At 36.8% G+C, this 22,517-nt stretch overlaps 3 protein-coding genes across 6 annotated transcripts; 1 reads left to right on the forward strand and 2 right to left on the reverse strand.

The window, feature by feature from the left end:
- Window positions 1–86: 86 nt before the first annotated feature.
- On the reverse strand, window positions 87–3,114 carry LOC111323195 (prolyl-tRNA synthetase associated domain-containing protein 1). Of its 4 annotated transcripts, none has more exons than XM_088763250.1 (2): window positions 2,960–3,114; window positions 87–1,941 (listed from the first exon to the last, which is right to left on the reverse strand). In XM_088763250.1, exon 2 carries the CDS (start codon window positions 1,926–1,928, stop codon window positions 1,428–1,430), a length of 501 nt encoding a protein of 166 aa, XP_088619376.1. In that variant the 5' UTR covers window positions 1,929–1,941; window positions 2,960–3,114; the 3' UTR covers window positions 87–1,427. The 4 variants fall into 4 exon arrangements, with proteins under 4 accessions (XP_088619376.1, XP_088619375.1, XP_022782235.1 ...); XM_088763249.1 differs by having other exon boundaries at window positions 2,949–3,114; XM_022926500.2 differs by lacking the exon at window positions 2,960–3,114 and adding an exon at window positions 2,729–2,746.
- On the forward strand, window positions 2,247–18,458 carry LOC111323196 (translation initiation factor IF-2, mitochondrial). The gene is made up of 18 exons (XM_088763245.1): window positions 2,247–2,406; window positions 2,842–2,955; window positions 3,427–3,498; window positions 5,225–5,291; window positions 6,029–6,088; window positions 6,525–6,606; window positions 6,859–7,004; window positions 7,598–7,777; window positions 7,918–7,967; window positions 9,020–9,109; window positions 9,516–9,640; window positions 10,374–10,452; window positions 10,793–10,918; window positions 12,123–12,300; window positions 13,815–13,952; window positions 14,696–14,811; window positions 15,387–15,573; window positions 16,136–18,458. Exons 1-18 carry the CDS (start codon window positions 2,371–2,373, stop codon window positions 16,303–16,305), a joined length of 2,016 nt encoding a protein of 671 aa, XP_088619371.1. The 5' UTR covers window positions 2,247–2,370; the 3' UTR covers window positions 16,306–18,458.
- Window positions 17,267–21,793, reverse strand: LOC111323194 (CUB domain-containing protein 2). The gene has a single exon (XM_022926499.2). It carries the CDS (start codon window positions 21,516–21,518, stop codon window positions 19,656–19,658), a length of 1,863 nt encoding a protein of 620 aa, XP_022782234.2. The 5' UTR covers window positions 21,519–21,793; the 3' UTR covers window positions 17,267–19,655.
- Between the last annotated feature and the right edge of the window lie 724 nt (window positions 21,794–22,517).

A 22,517-nucleotide genomic window follows, 5' to 3' on the forward strand; every position in this document is an offset into this window, starting at 1 on the left:
AGAGAGAGAAGTGAGGCTGAAGGGACTAAGATGTACTTACAAATAGCACAAGATAGCTGGATGGAAAAATAAATGAGGCTTTCAAAAAAGTTTCAAACTGTAAAATGAGTTAGCTCAGGTTAGGTCCAGTTGTACAAAATAGAAAATTGTATCCAAAATTTACACAATATCCTAGCTCTATTTGTTACATACATTGCATGACACTTTTGAAATAAAATTACATTATAACATAACCAAAGTAAAGCGCGCGCTCTGATTGGTCAATTTAGCGTCCCCCATTTGCCCATGGGTGTACGCTGCTGACATGAGCAAATGCAAAGACTATTTTTCCGCACGTGCTTGTTTTTTCTGGTCGCGTAAGATTTGTTAAATAAAAGGGTAATCTTTAGCTACAATGTATCAATGTTATGTTATAAAACAAATGGTAAACACCACAGCATACACTATTGAGTTATGGATGCACTTGGGAGGTTTGCTAAGCACTCAAGAAGCTAGAGTCGCTCTCGGCTATCCCCTCGAGCGACTCTTACGCTTCTTTCGAGCTTAGCAACCTCCAGCGTGCATCCATAACTCAATAGTGTACGCTGTGGTGTTTACCATTTGTTAATTCTCTCCCCAGGGTTACATTACAACACTATTTTATTTTAATTTATTTTAAATCTTCACAAGGGCAATGGCTTTCCTTCTACATGAGAAACTCCATAAATCTGCACAGGATGAGTTGCCACCATGTTATATATTTCATGGAATTCCAACCATTGTTCCACATTCCTACAGACCGGTGACAATAAACATGACTCCTCCTACTCCGGATGCAAAGAGCCCCACATTTCTCAAAGGGGGAGGGGGGGTGGGGGTTGGGAGTGAAAGATGCACAGAGGTATTCTTTCTGGATTTCAACTTAAAAACCAAGATGCCACTGATGTGAGTACATTTCCATAATAGAAGAACTCTAATTTACACATAGATTACTTGAAATCCCTCTTTCTCAGTATAACCTGCAGGGTGAATCGATATCTCACTAGTCATCTTTGTTGGTTGTTAGAGGAATGGATAATGCTATCCACTGAATAAATCTCTATACAGTGGATAGTGCAGTACGTTCTGTTTACTCTTATTCCCAGGATAGTGAGTTATCTGATGGATAGCATTATCCTCTCTTTGAATAACTGGGCCCTGGGAAATAGAAATAATAATTAACAAAGGAAAGAAATTGTCTTTTGCCAATTTTTATGACCCGACCCATGCTAAGGACTATGCTGGAAGAGAGGGAATACCCCATGGTTCAGATACCCAAGTGTCCCTGCATAATACTTGGATTGCGTAACTTTTGTATGCTAGTGACAAATTTCAAGCAAATTTTGAACACAATTCACACTCGTGTCCACAAGCAATGTTCCCGTTACAGCTGTAATTTAACAACGATCCTAGAAGTGCACAATGACTGGGTCATGCCCAGTTGCTTTGACAAATTTGATGAAATCTTCAGGTTTCATGCCAATTGTAGCCTCGTTAGTCATCGGATGGAAGTTCACTTTCTCGTGATTATCCTCCACAAAACTTGCGTCCAGCAAAAACGTGACTTCTTGTTGGCTGTCGTTGAACAGGGATAAGGGCGTCACGCAACCCTGTCCGACACCAAGTTTTTCCAACATTACTGCTTCGTCCGCAAACCGAAATCCTCCACCTGCTCCGACTTTTTTAGCAAGATCGTTCAAGTTGATCTCGCGAGTTGCCAAAGCCGTGAAAAGCCACAAGCGTTTTTTCTTCTTGTCCTTTAGAAAAAGGTTCTTGCTGAGCGCTCCTGAAAGATGGCCGACATACGGCATCATGGCCTCCACGGTGAAAACTGCAGGATGTTCCACCGTTTCTGAAGTGATTCCCAAGTTTTCAAGATATTCCATAAGTTCTTTCCGGCCACCAACCATTTTTAAAACGTTCCTAAATTGTAAATTAATGAACTCTCAGGTGATGACTGTTCAGAAAAGCAAATTTTACTACTACGTCATGTAAAGCAACATTTAGTGTATCATTACTGCAAACTACCCTTTTACGAGGTAGTTTTAAAATGATAAATGAAACTTACTAAACTGCTCTTATATCTTAAGATGCCCTTCAACATTAGACACGCACTTGCAATCTTCTGCAATCATTATAATTTAAACCATCAACAGTTCCCGGCCCAGCATGACGGTACACTTTGTTTTGTTCCACATGCCACAATATAATACCGCTGACTTGTTACAGTCTACAGTATAGCGGCCGATGGAGCGATGCAGCATTGAAAGATGGAAGGAGGACTTTGCAATTTCAAATTGTCGTCGCTAGCACGTCATTCCTAATTGTATGATGTAATGAAGCACTTTTACGATGAATAGAACCTTAAGAGTTTCTCTAAGGAGCCAGGTAAGAGTTAGTGTGGCCTGGTTCTTTTCTCAGTAACTTCAGCAGGTGGGTTTTGAAGAATTTAACTGCTCCCGGCATCTAGTCGCCGGGGAGATCACGGCAAGTTCCACGCGAAAAATTTTGTTTCCGGTTTTCCGGATAGACAGAAGTTAGGTGGCACCATGTGAACTCTCTACTGTAAGGGTGATTTGAATGTTCGAACACTTTGTCGAATACATTTATTGCTGACATTATGATGGAAGCCGGTCAAGCAATATTGTCTTCAGAAAATAATTATGTAATATTCTATCAGTTTATAACTCGAAGTGGTTACGTTGTTTACCTGAGTTTCTCTTGAAAAAACAACTTCCAAACGCTCTCTTGAGGGAAAACACCAAAGCTTTGTACTGAGAGAAAACTGTGGTTTTAAATGGGTCAGGAATTTTTGCTTTACAGATCATCCACTGTATTTGTGGCAAGTACTCTTTTCAGTATACAAGGCCCGTTACTGGTGTATGGAGGCTTATTGCAAAAAGATGTAAACATCAAGATTCATCAAATACCTTTAAGGTACCTTTACTTAATTTCTTGTTGTGGTGAACAATGTCTTCAAACTTCATACTCCTTCAGACTAAAGCCAAATTTAGGAGATCCAGTAGCCTTGTTTTTTCAGGAAATTAAAATTGCACCGAAGCTCCAATTCACTTCCACCATGCCTGTCTCCATTTGGAGAAGGAATGGGTACCAGTAAACTGTTAAGGAAAGTTGACAAAATGCTGAGGCAGGGATTGGGAACAATGAACCAGCATCTCATCCAGGGGGAAGACAAGACTTAAAATCAGTTCATGCTATAGAAGCCAAGCTAAGCTCCGGTTGGATGGTATAATTTGCACAAGTTCAGTATTAATTAGCCTTTAACCTTTACTTGCAATGGAATAGAGACTTGCTCCATTGTTTTTTTTTTTTTTTTTAGTAGTAGTAGTAATGATTTTTTAAAAGTACTCATAATTTATAATACTCATCTAATTGTTTTATTGACAGTTTCTGGGCCACACAAGAGCAGCAGTACAGCTAAGATGGCAGCATCCCTTACCGCAGAAACCTGATTCACAGGTACATTTTATTTTTTATATTAACTTAAGAAACAGTTGTCACATATATTGTGATACAGTATAGAATCTATAATCCAAAATACAACATTTGTTGCACAGAACAGCCCTAAAAGGCTCCTAGCATCACATATTAACATAATTATTTTGTTTTAAGGTTTGTGTATGTGCATTAAGGAAATCAGGCCAGCACTGAGCAGAGGTCATACAGCCGGGGTTAAAGGGGGTTATTCTTGTTCTGAAAATAGATTTATCTCATTAGACGTTTTGTTCTGTAGTATTGCTGAGTATTTTTATGAGTTGTGCCGTATTTTGACGAGCCCATAGGGCAAGTCAAAATACAAATAATGAGTTAAAATACTCAGCGATACTACACAACAAAACGTCTAATAAGTTATTTATTATCCAACATGCCAGACTGTTAGTTCAGTGTGAGCGAATTTTGCGGATATTTATTTACGGGGAGTGTGTGACAGAAGTTTGCGAAGCGGAACGGAATTGGCGCGTTGTCATGTTGCTGATTCTATTTTCTTCAATAAATAAAGAAATTTCCTGGTGGTCTTGCTGTTTTTCTTCATTCGATTCATCTTATAACCTTGGATCTATATATTTGCCAGCCATTCTGACTCTTCGTCATCTGAAATACGATTCAAATTGTCCGCCATTTTTTTTTTCGTAACTACAATCCAATTCTTCACTTGCACGATGCAAGAAAACCTGTTGAACTGGTACTCTACAGAACAAATACTGCGTGATATTTGTACTCGTCTATGGTGTTATTTGTACTCTACGAAGCATAGTTGGATAATAAATGTATCTTATTAGACGTTTTGTTGTGTAGTATCGCTGAGTATTTTTACGAGTTGTGCCGTATTTTGACAAGCCCATAGGGCGAGTCAAAATACAAATAACGAGTAAAAATACTCAGCAATACTACACAACAAAACGTCTAATAAGTTATTTATTATCCAATACGCCAAAATGTTTTTTCAGTACGGGCGAATTTCGCAGATATTTATTTACGGGAAGTGCGTGACAGAAGTATGCAGAGCGGAACGGAATTGGCGCGTTGTTGTGCTGCTGTTTCTATTTTCTTCATTAAATGAAGAAATTTTCTGGTAGTTGAGCTGTTTTTCTTTGTTCGATTCATCTAATGAACTTGGATCTATATTTGCCAGCCATTCTGACTCTTCATTGTCGGAAATATGATTCAAATTGTCCGCCATTTGTTTTTTTTTTTTGTGACTACAATCCAATTCTTCCCTTGCGCAATGCGAGGAAACCTGTTGAACCGGTACTACAAAAGACGAGTACAAATGCTGCGTGATATTTTTACTCATCTATGGCGTTATTCGTACTCGTCTAGGTGTAGTTGGATAATAATTACAGTTATTTGGATTGTGTGACATTTTTGTGACAAAATCCATACACAATTGTGCATCCGGTAACATAATGTTCATTTGAAAGTGGAATCAAATGGTGTATATTAACAGCATTATGCTTGGATGGCTTGATGATGTTAGCCCAAAGTCTTTAGGATAAGAAGAACTTTTTACCTTGATTTTCAAATTTTTAAAATATCCTTGGTTTTCAAATTTTTAAAATAATTATCTGCAGAATAATAAAAGTTGGTGCATGTATCCTGCAGCCATGCGGTCAAACACCAATTATTAATTTTATTGAATGTTTTCCAAATTAATTTTTTCTTCACTTTTGTGATAATTGTTTAGGCGTGTATTGTACTAAAACCAGGTATGACCATCAGACAGCTTGCTGCTGAGATGAATTGTGATCCAGGTACAGTGCAAATAAAATCAAATAAAATTTGATTTACCAGAGGGTCATTGTCCTCAGATTATTTTAAAATTATCTGAATATTATTTAATTTACAACAAAATGGACAATAGTACTCATCATCTGATCATTCAATGCAGTTTCCAGGCAGATGCTTTTATCAGCTTGTAGAGCAGGCATGTAACTAGTTATGTCATATGAATATAGGCTGATAGTTTCGAAAGAAACTGTTTGGGGCTGCGTCGGTGGGAGTAATGAAATAATTTGGATATATCAACAAAGTTGAAATGGTAAATTGGCCACCGTAACGATTACAAAAGCTGATGTTTCGAGCGTTAGCCCTTCGTCGGAGCAAATAGAGGAATTGTGGGTTGTGTGTGCTTTTAAAGGCAGAAAATGGAGCTACGTTATTGGTGGGAACATGGCAATGAGAAAAACACGAATAAATTAGTGGAATGAAAAGCACTCATTGATCCCTGTGAAATTTAGACTGCCGGTTAATATGTCATAAAAGCAATCAAATGCATTTTTCCAGGTTCCATACCAGTAACATGATAAAGCAACTTGGAATGTTGGAAGAACACTCAGAAGGCTTCTAAATCAGTCGCCTTTGGCTTGTGATTTATGAGCCATTTCCTTGTGTTCTCCCAACATTCTGTGTGGATTTGTCACATTTTAGAGACTAGAAAAATGAGTTCAATGTTGCTTAATTAATTAACATGATTTGAATGCTTACACAGTTATTTTAGCTGACATATTGGTTGAACTTGGGGAAGAAGTGCCCAATGGTCTAGTCACAGGTACATATTTATTAAATGTCTTTTTTTTTTGTAGAAAAAAATTAGATTTTTCGGTTTAGTTGACTTGATTTTTGATTATGTTTTTATGTATTTTTAGAAACATACAGATAATTATAAGTATGTATTTGAAAATTTTAAAACAACTCGTGAAACAAACAGAGATTTACTTAATCCTTTAGCTCATTAGACTGAGTGACCAGTACCTAATTCCTCCTTACAGTAAAATTGCATCATTAATAATTCACCAAGATTGTGAAATTATTTAAGAAGGGATCACCAACCTAAAAAGCTGTTATTGTTTAACAAGTTCTCCTTGTCAATACTAAGGGAAATGTATAGAGACAAGTTGGGAGAATGTAGATACTGATATTAGGGTGAAATGGGTTATATAGAGAAAAAACACTGTGTTAATGTTTTGTGGAATTTTTATGTACAGTACTTTCACCAGACCAAGCTGAGCTGTTGGTCATGGAACACAACATGACTCCTGTTCACTCAGATCTTGAAACAGAAACAAGGTGTGAAAAATGGTGGAAAATATGACACTTGATAGAAATGATAATAAATAATGTTATGGATGATAAGTTCCCTTAAAGTCAAGTTCATCATCTATTATGTGTTAAATATGCAAAGTGCAGTGCTGTGTATAGATTTCTGTTTCCGTTTCAATGTCAGTGAAACCATGTAGTTTTAAAATTAGTGTCTGCAATGACTGATAATTTGATATTTCTTTTATTATTTTGGCTTCATTTGAAAAAAAAAAAAAACAGCTATTCTCTTGAACCAAGGCCACCAGTAGTGACAATTATGGGTCATGTTGACCACGGCAAAACCACTCTACTTGACACGTTAAGAAAAACATCATTAGTGGCTGGGGAAGCTGGGGGAATCACGCAACATATTGGTGCTTTCTCAGGTAAGAAAAAGAGACTAAGACATAAATGCATGTAGATGTAGAATTTCTCTCTGAGTGAGGGCAGCAAACAAATTAAATATCAACAATAAGAAAAGAAATACCATAACTAAAAGAAAGCGTCACTTTAATGATGAGGCATTGCAGGTTTGATGAATTAATATTTTTTTCACTTAATTTTAACCCTTTATCTCCCAGAAGTAAACTAGCATGTAACCTGTCCTTATAATATTCATATACGTACATTATCGAGCCAACAGCTAATGAAAATACCCAAACTTATCAGGTAGAAGTTGATATCTTGATGTGACACTGAATTCTCCCTGCTAATTTACAAGGAAATGTGCAGCAGCAAGAGGGGAGAATTAAAATCGGATCTGGGGAGTTAGAGTTAAAAGTCATTGATTGCTGGATACCCAGATTACTTTCCAAGATTGTCATGTGCACTTTTGTCCTTTTTTTTTTTAATTTTTTTTTTTGGACAACCTTTTCCAAAACAGCTGTAAACTCACAGTGCCTCCTTGAATGTAATCGTTGTATTTTCTGGTTTGATTTATATGAATGAGCATTTGCAAAAAGTATTTTTCTTTTTGCAGTTAGCGTTAAAGGAACAGACAAAACAATAACATTCATTGATACACCTGGTCATGCCGCATTTGAAACAATGCGAGCTAGAGGGGCTAATGTGACGGACATTGTTGTACTTGTTGTGGCAGCAGATGAAGGTGTGAAGCAGCAAACAGTTGAATCCATTAGACATGCCACCAGAGCAAACGGTATGCCATCAATATGTCTGTCAATCTTAATGAATGTGATTATGTGCATTTTCCTGTCAGATTTTACTCACAGGTAAAAATATTTCTACCCATAGTAGATTGAATCTTAATTCTTGATTGCTAATATTTCTTTCCTGCAGTACCAATAATTGTGGCACTTAACAAAATAGACAAGCCCAGAGTGAATGTGGTACGTTTCTTTTGTTTTTGTTTTTGTTTTTTGTCAAATTTTCAATTCTTTTAATGGCTGCAAATTAATGAAATAGTGCAGAAATTTAACTTACCAGTACATCCAGTGGTAATTGCAGCAGTCATAGCATAGTTATTCCACTCCCATAGTGGATTGTCAGGTCTGTTTAAATTTTCCAAAAAAAAAAATTTATACTGGCAAGCAAGTTCAGATTGCATTTACATTTTACTGATATGAGACAAATGAGTGGTTTCCTGTCTACTTGGTAGCCCGGAAAGTTCTACAGACTAACCAAAGATTAAGAACAGAAAAACAGAACAATCAATCCCCAAGTACCTTTAAGTAGGTCACTCGATCAACATCAGCCTTACAGTAGAACATAGAATGTTACTTGTTAGGACAAGAAAGATTTGTGGAAAGTAATTTAGGATGCAGTGTGGCTGAGTGGTTAGGCCACAAGTAGACTTGTAATCTGGTGGTTCCACATTTCAACCCTCCATCTTCCTATTCACTGAATTTGTTCACAGTTGCCTGCCAAGTTCAACTCCTTGGTTGAGCTTTTTATATTTAGCCAACTGATCTGCCCCCCTATCAGTTGGGATTTTTAAACACTATTTATTTGCTATGTTTCCAATTTGTTTGTATTGGGTTGTAAAAGTCTCATTGGCAGAGTGGTCCAGTAAATTATCTTATTAGAGGTTTTATTGTGTAGTATCAGAGTATTTTTACGAGTTCTCCTGTATTTTGACGAGCCTGAGGGACGAATCAAAATACAAACAACGAGTAAAAATACTCAGTGATACTACACAACAAAATGTCCAATTAGAGATTTATTATCCAACATGCCAAATTGTTATTTCAGTGTGGGCAAATTTAGCTGACATTTCTGATATTTGTACTCGTCTCACATGTTATTTGTACTCTACGAAGCACAATTGGATAATAAGATAGTGTACTTAACACGCATACACAGCACACCACAGGCAAAGGTGAACCATATTTTATCAGATATGATGGAGTCTTTGTGTTTTTGTCAAAATTATTAAATGCAGGAGCGAGTCAAGGAAGAGCTTCTTCAATATGGAATTCAACTGGAGGAGTTTGGAGGGGACATCCAGGCTGTAGCAGTGTCTGCCTTAACTGTACGAATAATTAGTCAGTCAAAAATGATTAAGAATTATTCTACAACTCATAAATGGTCAATTACAAAGATATAAGATAAAACTCATCTAAAGGGAGAAGTGCAAATGGAAGGATAATTTGCAACAAAGAAAGGAGGAAAGAGATCTAGCATCTAATTTCGTTACCAAATTATTACCTCTGCATCACAGATTTAGGTCACAAGAATAAAGGATGAATGCCAACTAAAGAGGATCTTGATTATTAAACAAATTTTCCTGGACAGCAGCTTAGGAAATGTATGAGAGAAGTTAGGAGAATTTGTATAGTGATGTAGACGTTGAAATGAACACCTAAAATTTTAATGATCCTCAATCCCAGTTTTTTGATAAACACTTAAGTAAGGAAAATATTTCTCCTATGTTGAAGGGAACCAATTTTGATGAGCTTTTGGAGGCAATCCACACTCTTGCAGAGTTGCAAGATCTAAAAGCCAATATAGACAGCCCTGTGGAAGCAATTGTTCTAGAGTCGCGCAAAGACAACAGAAGAGGGTATGTCTTCGTCGTTCTAAAGTACTTGCAGTGGTTACATTTTACCCTAATTGGCAATTCTCACCGGCAAGATACATATCTCTTATTAGATGTTTTGTTGTGTAGTATCGCTGAGTATTTTTACGAGTTGTGTTGTATTTTGACAAGCCCGTAGGGCGAGTCAAAATACAAATAACGAGTAAAAATACTCAGCAGTACTACACAACAAAACATCTAATAAGTTATTTATTATCCAACACGCCAAACTGTTGTTTCAGCGGGCAAATTTCGCGGATATTTATTTACAGGGAGTGCGTGACATAAGTATGCGAAGCGGAACGGAATTGGCGCACTGTTGTGCTGCTGTTTCTATATTATTCATTAAATGAAGAAATTTTCTGGTCATCAAGCTGTTTATCTTCATTCGATTCTTCTAACGAACTTGGATCTATATTTTCCAGCCATTCTGACTCTTCGTCGTCGGAAATATGATTCAAATTGCCCACCATTTGTTTTTTTTTTTCGTAACTACAATTCAATTCTTCGCTTGCGCGATGCGAGAAAACCTGTTTAACCAGTACTACAATGGATGAGTACAAATACCACGTGATATTTGTACTCGTCTATGGCATTATTGTATGGCGTTGTAATATTTTGTGTGTTGCACATGGTTTTCTGCACAGTCAGTTGATTATGGGTGATGAAAGTAGTCTAAGATTAATTTAAATATGATCATGGACAAATTTCATTTCAGCTCCAGTGCAACCATTCTTGTTAATAGTGGAACATTAAGGATAGGTGACATCCTGCTTTGTAATCAGGCATTTGCAAAGGTAAACTTTCATGCTAACTTGAGTTTGTTAAATCTTACTCAACATAAAACAAATTTGAATAAAGTGATTGAAAGGGTGTAGGAGATGAAATGCCTAACTAGGATCAAATGCCAAGAAAATTGAAATATTTTGTTTTCAGCACAATTTTTGGTCATCTTAAAGTATAAGGGTTTATTCGTGATACAGAAAATTTCTAGTGTGCAAGATACGTGTACTCCAGCCTGCAAAATTCCCTTGTTGTTAAGTGCTCCCTAACCAGCCATAGAAGTATAGGCTAGAAATAGTAACAGTTACTATTATTTATGACACGGCATCAGCGTTTGTTATTTTGGGCCTAAAGGTACGTCTCATGCTCAGTGACCATGGACAAGCTGTGACCGAGGCCACTCCCTCTACTCCAGTGGAGGTAGTAGGATGGAGGGACACTCCTTCAGCGGGAGATGAGGTCATCCAAGTTGAATCGGAGGTGAAATTCTACACTTTTATTAGTTAACTAAACTCTTTCATGCCCAATATCTCATTTATTAAGTAATTTTCCTCACCGTCTCAGTGTTCAATCCAGGCCGCGCTTTTGCGTCATTGATGCGGAATATTCTATTCTGATGCAAAATGAAATGATCTTGGCGTCATACTGATACCGAAAAAAAACAAAAAAAACCAACAAAAAAAAACAAAAAACAAGTAACCCCGTATATATTAAGTACTTTTAAAGCAGCAGGCAATAATAAAAGTAAATTAAAAGGACTAAGTATGTGTTGTTACTAGCCTAAAATCAGTGCGCGAAATGACTGGCATTTCATACTACGTGCGTAGGAGTACTTATTGTTACAGGCGTTCCATGCAATTTGGAGAGAGACTGGATCCTACATTTCAACGTTCTGTATACATTCGTTGCTTTACTAATTGATTCACACTTCGTTTGTTGACTTTGTTTCCCGGGCTGTGAAAAGCATAAAAACTTTGATGTACCAGTTGGTAATAGTTTGGATGATGTCAGTTTTTCAAAGTTTCAGTATCAGAGTTTGACCCAGACCATTTTTGAAATGACCCAAATTAAATTTTTGTGTGGGACATATGACCCACTTTGGCTAATTTCTAGATTGAACACTGCTGTCTGCTATACAATTCTTTTGGTCTTAGTCTGGAGAATTGGTATTAGATCAACCAATAAACCCCTAATTGACATCTTTCTTTTTTCTCATCACTTGTCTGCTTGATATTGTATCAATTTTGTTAGGAGAAAGTCTGTCTTGGTCACTTATAGGAGTTAAAGGATTGGTCAGTGATAATTTAACAGGTGGAGAGAGCAACAGACAAATTACTGGACTAAAGTAGTTTACTTCCACTCAGTATAAGGCCAGGGCTGGAAACAAATAGTTTTTGGCTAGTGGTTTTGATTTCCACAAGCCAGTTGTTTGGCTGGTCAACAAACTAAAATTGTCATAACATCTAAGTTGTCACTAGCCACTTGGCTAGTAAGTTGAAAAGTTAGTGTCGAGCCCTGTAAGACAACAATTTTTTATTAATTACTTCTTACTCTTTAAAATTTAAAAGACTATTTTAACTGTCTCAATGTAACATGCACCATGTTTATTTTCATAGCTGGAGCTACAATATAGAAACTGTGGAAATCACTCATTCAACATCACTATCCCAAAATATGTTTTTAGGAAGAAGCTAAGGATGCTGTAGAGAAAAGAAAGGCAATATTGCGGCAAAGAAAACTTCTTTCAGAAGATGTGCATAATACCCTACTGGATGTGGAGCTGACGTATGGAAGGGATCCAGCTCCCAAGCAACCTAACAGTAAATATGTTAGTAAAGACAAGTTAAACATCATCATTAAAGGTTTGTGCAGAATGATGTATATATCTTATTAACCAAACACAAGGGCCCTGGGAGAATATCCGCTGGAGGTCTTGACAGTATGGACCGAGCACAGCGAGGTCCGTACAAAAAAAGACCGAGGGCCGATATTCTTCCAGTACGATCCCGAGCAAGCTTGGTTAATAAGAGATTTATTATACGACTGAAGTTCAAAGGGACACAAGTGTGGTATCATTCGGGACAGTGCCCAGTCCAATACTGAGAGAATAATGACCGGCAATAGAGCATTCTGATTGGTTGATTTTAGTTATTGGCCCTCTGACTGCCCAAGTGGTGTAATAAATTTAATTATAATTCAAAGTTATGGGCCTGTTAACCCTTAACACCCTTACATCACAAAGCTTTGCTTTAAGAAAAATTAAAGGGAGCCCCGTGCTCTGAAACTGTGAAATCCATGGTGCTCGGCATATGCTTTTTTCTGAAAAAACTAAGCTTCCTGAGTCACCCAAGAGCAAAAGTAAGGCACCAGGGGCCACTGGGCGCTGCTAGACTACAGCCCTGCATCAGTATGTATATTCTCCATAACTTTTTCTTTACATATCCTAAGGCACTGTCATGGAGAATTTAGTTAAAAATCAAGGGTAAACAATTCAGATCCACTAAAAAATGATTTAATTGAACTCTTTATAAATCAGAGATCTAGCTAATCTGCACTATGTCTTTCATTGTTGAGATGCGAATTGATGTAACTGATCATGACATATGAATACATGGGGGAAGTTTCTAAAGAAACTGTGGTGCTGTGTGGGTGGGAGAGTATAACAAATGTAATTTTGGTTTTATCAACTGAGTTGATAATGTTAATTGGTCACTGTAAAGAATTTCAAAGCTAAAGTTTTGAGCAAAAGCCCTTTGTCAGAGTGAAGGGCTATCCCTCTGACAAAGGACTAATTCTCGAAAGGTTCAGCTTTGAAACTCTTTATGGTGGCCAATTTACATTTAACTCTGCTAGTTGATAAAACCAAAATTACCTGATCCTGACTTACATGTTAATTAACACACATAGGAGAGATCACTCAACACGGTGAGAAAATACTGTCATATTAGTAGGTCTATAATGTCCCTATCCTCAAACTGGTGCTGTGAAATACAGCACAATCAACAGTTGGTAACCGGTCTGGTTGCAGTACCAAGTACTTTTGCTACCAGTCTAATCACTACCAACCACAGTCTTATCGCCACCATGATGAAGTCCAATCACTACCTCTGGAAATAATTTCCTGTGGTAGCGATCTGACTTTGTCATGGTAGCAATCAGACTGTGGTTGGTAGCAATTTGACCAGTAGCAAAAGTATTTGATAGCGACCCGACCATAATTCTCATGGTCACTGTGATAAAGAGGGGGTTCATAGACTGATTCCTATTGGAACAATATCCATTTTGGTTGGCTTCTCAATTGACTGAGTGCAAAGCTGTTGTGGTCAAATTTGAATGTGGTTGGTTTGTCAACTTAACTTCAATCCTTGCAAAACAGGTGATGTTGATGGTTCCTTAGAAGCCATAAGTGATGCACTAAAAACATACAAATCAAAGTTGGTGAAGTTGACAGTTCTGTCCAGCCAAGTGGGAATTGTCACTGAAAGTGACATCAAGCTTGCAGAGACTTTTGATGGTAAGAAGACTGAAATCTGTTTTCCTTTCTTTCCCTTTTTTTTTTTTTTTTTTTTCTGAATTTAAACAAAACTGTAAATTTTCATTCTCGCTGTTGTATTCAAAATGTTTATCCTGTCAAACATATTGTCATGATGAGTGCAGTTCACAGAGCATTTAAAACCTTTCATGCTTATTATGTGACAGGTAGATTGAGCATGTTGTGCTGAGAATTGTTTGATTCAAAACTTAAAGCCTATACAAGACAACTTGGCGATTTTTATATTACATGTAGTGTTTATCTAGCAAAATAAGCAGTAATCAAGCCTGTAGGAAGGTGACATTAAGCGTGTGCAAATATTAACATGTGCAAGTTGGTTCATTATGTGTAAGATTAGGTTCATTTACGTGTGCGAGTTGGTCAGTGGGCAAGTTAGCCCATGCATCCTGGATTGTCAAAATTGTTGCAGTTGTTGTAGTTGTTACCATCATCATCATCATTAGTGTGGCCACATGTATCTTTCCACTCCTCCTCATTCCAAATACATCAGCTATGAAGCAGATCCTTTCTCCCATTCCAGTTCTTGAAAAAATATCAATGTACAACACTGCATACTATATCTTGCAGAAAATGATATAATTCAGATGAACTTACCCTCCAAGCAACAGTAATTTACACCCAGCATAAAATGCCAGAAAGTAATTTTAGTAATTTTAGCCTGATAATGACTACTTTTTTTTTGTATGTATGGATGTTTATTACAGGTATAATTTTGGGCTTCAATGTGAAGATTACAAAGCAGATATTGTCTTTAGCAAGACAGCGCGGTGTAGATGTGAAACAGCACAGAATAATTTACAAGCTGCTGGAAGATCTTAAGGTATTATTATCTCATTAATATTTTCAGAGTAATAATTTTCCAACCAAATTATTACTCTGAAAAGGTTAATATTATACGAAATTGTTACATCTGTCTTTTTCTTAGTCTCTCTTGCTGTTTTCTGGGTCCTCACACCATGCTTTCCTCCCCTTAAACTGGAAAGCTTTGTGCAAGGACACAGAAAACAGCTGCAAGGGTGACTACTATTTTCAACCAGGTTTATTGACCTGAACTACCCCAGTCCTCCTCCTCTTTTTCAATCCACCACTATAACTGCACTGTTTATTATTTTGCTCTATTTTACTAACTTAATGACGGGAACAAGCTACTTGCAGCACATGTCAACTGCTCATAAAAAATGATTAATGTAACTGGAATCACCTGTATCAAAAAAAAAAAAGAAACAATCATTACAATTTTAATCGATAACACATGAAGAAGGTCATGTTATCCTTATTAGAACCCACATATTTTCTCTGCTGTGACAAAGGTGACTATTTTTGTACCATTTTTTCTCTTAAAAATTTACTGGGTCATAATTATAATATTATAATTGTCTTACATTGCACTTGCAGGCTGAACTAAATAAGAGAGTCTCCCCTATTCAAGAAGAAAGTGTTACTGGAGAGGCGGCAGTTCTTAAAGTGTTCAAACTAACTGGTCGACGGAAGGCTACAGTAGCTGGCTGTCAGGTCAAGACTGGGACGCTTGATCGCAAAAGTTTATACAGAATAACAAGGAATAACCAAGTTGTCTTTGAAGGTGATGTCTTGATGTTATACAATTTGGGTTAATAAAAATAATCTTGTTTTTGGTGTATTTGTCAGTATTATGAGAAAACTGGAAAGGCTGTGGTCCCAAACATTTTTTCATCCAGCATACTTCTTGAGTCCCATCTACAATTTTCAATACTGTTTCTCCCTTAAATGCTTAAGACTTAATAGATGCAATGGTATCTCATGAAACATTGTATTCCTGCTTCTAAATAATAAATGTAACTTTGGCTCTTTGTTGGTGTAGATGACAAAGTTGATGAATAAACAATGAGTCGGGACAAATAGACAAAGGAGTGATGAAAACAATGAAAACAATTGGCTTAGGAGGTGGTGTTCTATTGTATTTCTTCTGCATAAAGGAGCTGTAATTTTCTCTTGCCATTTCAAAACTTTAAGTTTTTCAAGAAGTAACTGGAATTTTTTTTTTTTTAATTCGATTATTTCCTTTTTAGAACTATTGAAAAAGACATCCAAAAGTGAGAATCAAAGTTGTTGGCTGTGTCTTGGTATCTAAATGTTTCTAAACTGATTTTTTTTTTCTTCACCAGGACAACTGGCCACCATGAAGCGTGGTGTTGACGATATAAGCCAAGCTAAAAGGGAAACAGAGTGTGGCTTGTCATTCGAGAAGTTCACAGAAATTCAGGAAGGAGATGTAGTTCAATGTTACACTGTGAATGTCATTAAGCCAGAAATTGACTGGGATTGGGGTTTCTGAATACAACAAAAAAAAAATCTCACCATGTAAAATACTTGTATGTTCTTTTAGGCTTTTAATTATGGGTGGATTTAACTTGTAATAGGTGGCTACATGTAGCTTCAAATTTTACTGAAAATGTGTTAAACAAATCATAAACAACCATCGCGCTGGATGAATCTTGATTTGTAAACAAAATGGAAAAAAGTTCGGGAAACTGAATCAATCAAGAGAAACAAAGCATGGAAACTTTGTATTTATTATGCAAGCATAAATTTGTCCTCTCCTAAACAATTTTAATAAAAAAATTTTATCACGCTGAAAATTGTACAGTTATCTTTCCCATGTTTCTATCCAACACAAGTACTATTACATAACTGTTACTTCAAATTCTTAAATCAGGGTAATACCCTCAGATATTTATTATTATCTAGTGGTATTGTTCATTTTTCTTACCCCCTTTTCAATGTTTTGTTATCTGCAAAAACCATGAGACCAAAGTGTCATCTTAGACAACAGACCTGTTACTTGTCATAAAATTGCAAAGTGGATTTGTTCTGGGGGATTTGGGCAGAATAGTTGGTCTCTTGTACCCAGACACATCAGTGTTTCATTAGCATCTACTGGAGAAAAATTAATAGGTCAAGGACTTTCCAATTTTCTCTTTGTTGCTCTTCTTGGACCTTCATGTATATACAGGAAATGAAATTGTGCAAAGATGCAATGATTTCATGGGGTTTATTGCTACTCTTTGTAATTGTGGGAGAGAAAAAATTCCAAGTCAGTCTTTGTCATTCTGTGGTGTTTATGTATCGGACCAAACCAATTAGAGATCATTGTGTTTGGTGTGTTTCAAGAAATGGTTGAACATAACAAGATACCACCTGTTGTAAGTCTCTTAAAATGTTACTTGTTTCAAGCTAGCTCACCAATTTGATTCAAATTACTGAACATATTTCTTAAAACACAAACAGCCACAAAATTTGAAATTGAAGTCACATTTAATTTTTTCACAACCTGTAAAATTACATTTACCAACATCAACACAAATTGTTCCCAAGTACTATTGCCTTCCACCCAAACTTTCAGTTTGATGTATTATATCTTCAGACAAACTAACTAAAGTTAACTGTCTCAGATAGAAACAGGCTACATATCATAATGGTCTATCAGTGTTGACCATGGTAATAACCAAGACTTCAGGAGGTGACCTTAGTTTTGACTTAATAAATCAAACTGATCTGTTAAATATTCATGTTACTCACAAAGTTTTTAAATTGTGAACTTCAAGGAAACTGCCAAAATGTAAGTTAGAGGAACCGAATAGGAAAATTGTCTTTTCAAATCATCAACTTCTTATAAATAATTCCATATACAGCTACTTCCAAATAATGGTTAAACTTCACTAAACACAACAATCAAATAATTTAAAAGCATACATCAATGTTTTAAATAATTTCAAGACCACTAACTCATCTATTGGTCACATGTGTCAATGTGATAAACACTACTTAAATATGATAAAAATGTTCTCAATCTGACTGGATTTAATTTATTATACTACAAAAACAACATAAATAATGAACTAGACCAGTTTTTAAGAGAATACACAGGCTTACCCCCCTACATAACAGTTCAAAATAACGTAACTATATATTAAAAGATATAAATAAGTAATCCCATTTCTCTCTATGCAAAGGCAAAGGATGCTTGTATGTGTGGCACATGGTAGGTTTCTACATGTAATTATTATCTAACTGTGCTTCATAGAGTACAAATAACAAGCAAAACGAGTACAAACATCACATGTACTCCACAAATATCTGCAAAATTCAACTGCACTGAAATAACAATTTGGCAAGTTAGATAATAAATCTCTTATTTTAGACATGTAGTATCACTGAGTATACTGTTGTTATCTCATTGTTTGTATTTTGATGTCATCAAAATATGGTACAACTTGCAAGAATACTCAGCAATACTGCACAACAAAACATCTAATAAGATATATTCTCTTACAACTGCAGAGATTGTATCCCCTTGTGAGTAAGTTGAGTAAATTTGATTTTGAGTCAAAATAGAGACCTCTAGCCAAGTTAATCCTTCAAAAGCTAAGAGTGACCAGCATTTAATTTCTCCTAACAGTAATGCTACTGAATCATTCACTAAGATTATGAGAAAAAAGGAAATGATTGCCAACTTAAGAAGCTTTGATCATGAAACCAATTGTCCATGTCAGTGAGGAAATGTTTGGACTGAGAAGACTACAGAGAAAATGGATACTGGTGTCAGGGCGGGTGTAAAGGATTAACTTCATCAACATATCCTTTCACTTTGAGCTACAGTGGAATCCCAATTTCTCAAACCTCCAGGGGAGATGCAAATTGGTTTGAGAAATTGGGAGTTCAAGAAATCGGGGGTGAAATTACAAGTGAAGCAAATCCAAGGGAAACAAGGTTTGGTTCGAGATATCGGGAGGTTCGAGAAACTGAGGGTCCAAGAAATCGAGATTCCACTGTAGATAAGTAGAAGTTACAAAAAGCCTGATAGCAGACCAGAAAATACAATAACAAACCCAGAACCAGAACAACAACTTTTTCAAGGTATAGTATAGCTAAATAAAGTATATTCTGTCCATCTTCTCCGTAGATAATTATATTATAAATTTACAAATCTTTTTCTTTTCATCAACTCAAATGAAATAATTAGTGGTGAATATTACTTCTAACCTTAAAAAATGTTACAGTTCTGTTTGTATTTATGGTTTGTTGTTGTATAATAGTCTCTTTACTTCTATTTATGACCACTTTTCCTGATTTCTTTGAAACATTTTGTACCAGGCACATATCTGTAATTATAAATAGCGTTGAGTAATCTCCCTGATTGTTACTTCATTTTTCTTCTTTTTTTTTTTTTTTGGGGGGGGGGGGGGGGGTAAAAAAATTGTTTAACAAAGGACATACTTGGAGAATATTTAAAACTTACATTCTGAGGTAAGATGATGTGGTGCAACCCGTATCTAGACCTGAACAAATAACAAGACACTTTGGGCATCAATGAGGAAAGTGTGCCCAGTCATATTTCTTGATAACTTTTCACTCCTGAAACGTTGACTGTTGACGTTTGAGCATGATTGTTGTTCAAATAAACTCGTTACCAGTGGTAAATGCAAAACACTCATAAACAAGTACAACAAATACTTTGAATTGAAAAAAAAAATAAGTGCATTTTTTCACACCATAGACTAAGGGTGGGCTTAGGGAAGAATTGATCACTCAATTGGAAGTGTCATGAATCTACCCAAATCATTATCAACAAATGATATACTGTACATACACCCATAAAATAACTTACCGACTTAGTTTTATCACTTAAAGTTCAATAACACTTTCAGATCTGTGTATAAGAGGAGCAGTGTCATTCAGTGAACTAATAGACTCTGAAGGGGAGACTGTGCCGATGACTGCATTACCACTAATGATTTGTTCAGTTCTGAAACTTGCAGAAGTATTTTCTTGACTGCCATTAGAGAAAACTTGCTCAGGGGTTTGACCCTGTCTACTATTCTGCAATGCAACAGGACTACTTCTTTGTGGAGAAGAATTAGTTAGATGGGGTTGAATGAAAGACACCCCATAGCATGCATTTTCATAAGGAGGTGGAGGAGATGATGGTTCATCTGTTAAGGGGGCATCCACAGCAGATGAGAGCCTTGAACGGCGTAGTCTTCTCAGGTTGTTTCTTCTTCTTGGTCGTGTAGTGCGTTTCCGTCTCAAACGATCCACCATAAACCCAATGCATACAATGGACAAGCATGAACCAGTAATAGAGAGAATGACTATGACATAGTTGCGTATATCACTACTTGACTGGCTTGCAGGAGTTGGTGAAGGTGCACAGTGCAATTCATCTGATGCATCTGTGCAATCATTTGTACCATCGCATTTCCATTGGCATTGGATCTTCTGACCATTGTTGCATGTAAACAAAAGTTGCTGGTCAAATATGCTGCATCCCGCAAAGTGGTTATAAGGATCCATACCATAGTAACTGGCTGAAAAACCATCTCCCGTGTTTTGCAGACTTGTTTTTAGTCTTACAAACATCTGCCTTCCACTTGAGCGCACCATATCAGTGGGTTTATTATTAACAGTACAGAATTTTCCAAGGGAGGGGTCATCGGAGCTGGTTCCATCAAACACTTCTACAAAGTCATCTCCACAGTCTCCAGAAACTGAAAACATCCCAATGGAAGAATCGACAGCGAAGAACTCAAACCTCAATGATACTACCCTCCCCTCTGAGACTGTTATAAGCCAACTACAGGCTTCGTCCATTTGCCGCGAACCAGGGTAACCCGGAGAAGTAAACCTTCCGTAATCACTTTTCAAGAGCCCATTACAATGAGGAACTCGGGTATACCGAGCCCTAAATCCTCGAGAATTGCTTTCTTTGTATGATTTGAACTCCAGGGACATTTTGTTATCCGTAGAGCGAACGGGATCAGTCTCCTTGGGAAGTCGCGTGGTACAGAAGTGTCCTAACTCAGTAGAGTTACTATTAAAACCATCTTTCACTCTAACATAGTCCACATTGCACGGATACATCCCATCCATTTGAAAGTCCTTGAAACGAAGCTCGATTACATAGTCTGAGGGCACTCTGATCTGCCACAAACAATGAATATCTGCTGGAAATCTCTCTGGATAACTTGGACTCTGAAGAAAACCTCCAGCGTCCGCGAAGAACCCACCACACGAGGAGAAAATTGCACGAAAACTACCATGATGATTGAGACCCTTACTCTCTGTTGTTCGATTATGCGACTTAAAAACAACTTTTAAGATATTGCCCTTCGAAGTTATCTGCCTTGGGGGGAAATTCCCCGCACAATATGTGCCCAAAAGACCCTCTTGCTCATCGTAGACTTTGACAAAGTCACCTTTCTCACAGAAGAAGTCCCCTGAAGGCGAGTTGAGGCTGAACATCTCAAATACAAGAACTATAGTTTCAAATAAAGGCATTCTTATTTCCCATGTGCATTCAATGTCCTCAGGATATGGTTGGGGATAGCTCGGGCTCAGAATTTCCCCTGAAGAGTCAGTCTTGACAAAATTGCAGGTTTCCTTTGAGTTTGAATCTGTGGTTGATGGTTTCGCCGCGACTAACAACCCCCAGAAAACCAAAACGTACTTTAAGCAAGATACACATTTCATCCATTGCCTTCCTACCATATCTCTGCTGTTAACAAAGCTGGACAAAAACGCGAAACCAAAACAAAAAAACCAAAGAAAATCGGTCTTTCAGGAGAAAACTTATTGCTGTTAAAAGGTTGAGCACCAAAGGAAACTTGTTTCCGTCAGAACGTGATTATCGGACTATACCCTTCCTCGGTGAGGTCAGAATCGTTAATAACTTCCTACAAGCAAACAGCTGGGGCCTCAAGTGAAGCCTCGAGATTTAAGAATGCAAACCACTTTCTCACGTAATCGCTACCAATAGCACAAAAGAAACCACGCACCTTGCAGAATTTATACCTGTCCAGTAGTTTTCGCTACGTCACTTCCGTTTCGCGTGACTGATCACATTATTTCGTGCAATAGTTTTGTTATCGCAACGATACGAAAAACAGGAAGTATATTTTGACAGATCAATCGTATTTTCCTTTTTTGGACAATATTTCTTCTAAATTTTGAGAAGAGCGAAATTTTTTTGAAAGGATATAACGCAAAAATACTGAATTTCAGACAGCATTGTCTGAAAGAGATATCTAAATGATTTCGAACGATTCTAATATTTTCAGTACGCAAGTTTAATTTATACCAATTTAAGTGTTGGGACGGGCTATTACGTAAAACTCCCTACGTTACTCCCCTATGATTTAAAATTTTTCCTTGATGCCTCAGCAATAATCGTCATAACAAATATTTACATTTTGGATAACGAAGTTGGTATTTAGTTGACCTGAAATCCATTGTATTTATCAGATATTATGAAGAGTGCTTCTAACAAGCTCGCTGCCTTTTACAGATTCTTGTCTCATCAGATTGCTTTAGTGTTACTCAAGATTGATAGCTAAATTAAACATCGCAATCGAAAATACAAGTGCGTAAATATGTATAATGTACAATGTACCATTTTGTGGCAATCGATTTTCAATTCGAAAACGTGATGTAATGACGGACCAACGCTAGAATACTTTGCGGTTTGAAAGAAAATTAATGAAGAGTTAC

The sequence above is a fragment of the Stylophora pistillata genome, chromosome 6 (genome assembly GCF_964205215.1).
Source record: "Stylophora pistillata chromosome 6, jaStyPist1.2, whole genome shotgun sequence".
In the NCBI taxonomy this organism is placed as follows: domain Eukaryota; kingdom Metazoa; phylum Cnidaria; class Anthozoa; order Scleractinia; family Pocilloporidae; genus Stylophora; species Stylophora pistillata.

Excerpts from the sequence above, each read along its gene's own strand:
- LOC111323195 (XM_088763250.1), bottom strand. The coding sequence starts at position 1,928 with ATGGTTGGTGGCCGGAAAGAACTTATGGAATATCTTGAAAACTTGGGA.
- LOC111323196 (XM_088763245.1), top strand. The coding sequence starts at position 2,371 with ATGAATAGAACCTTAAGAGTTTCTCTAAGGAGCCAG. Across the intron at positions 6,607-6,858 it reads GATCTTGAAACAGAAACAAG|CTATTCTCTTGAACCAAGGC; the intron begins GTGTGAAAAATG and ends AAAAAAAAACAG. Across the intron at positions 10,919-12,122 it reads TCATCCAAGTTGAATCGGAG|GAAGAAGCTAAGGATGCTGT; the intron begins GTGAAATTCTAC and ends ATATGTTTTTAG.
- LOC111323194 (XM_022926499.2), bottom strand. The coding sequence starts at position 21,518 with ATGGTAGGAAGGCAATGGATGAAATGTGTATCTTGCTTAAAGTACGTT.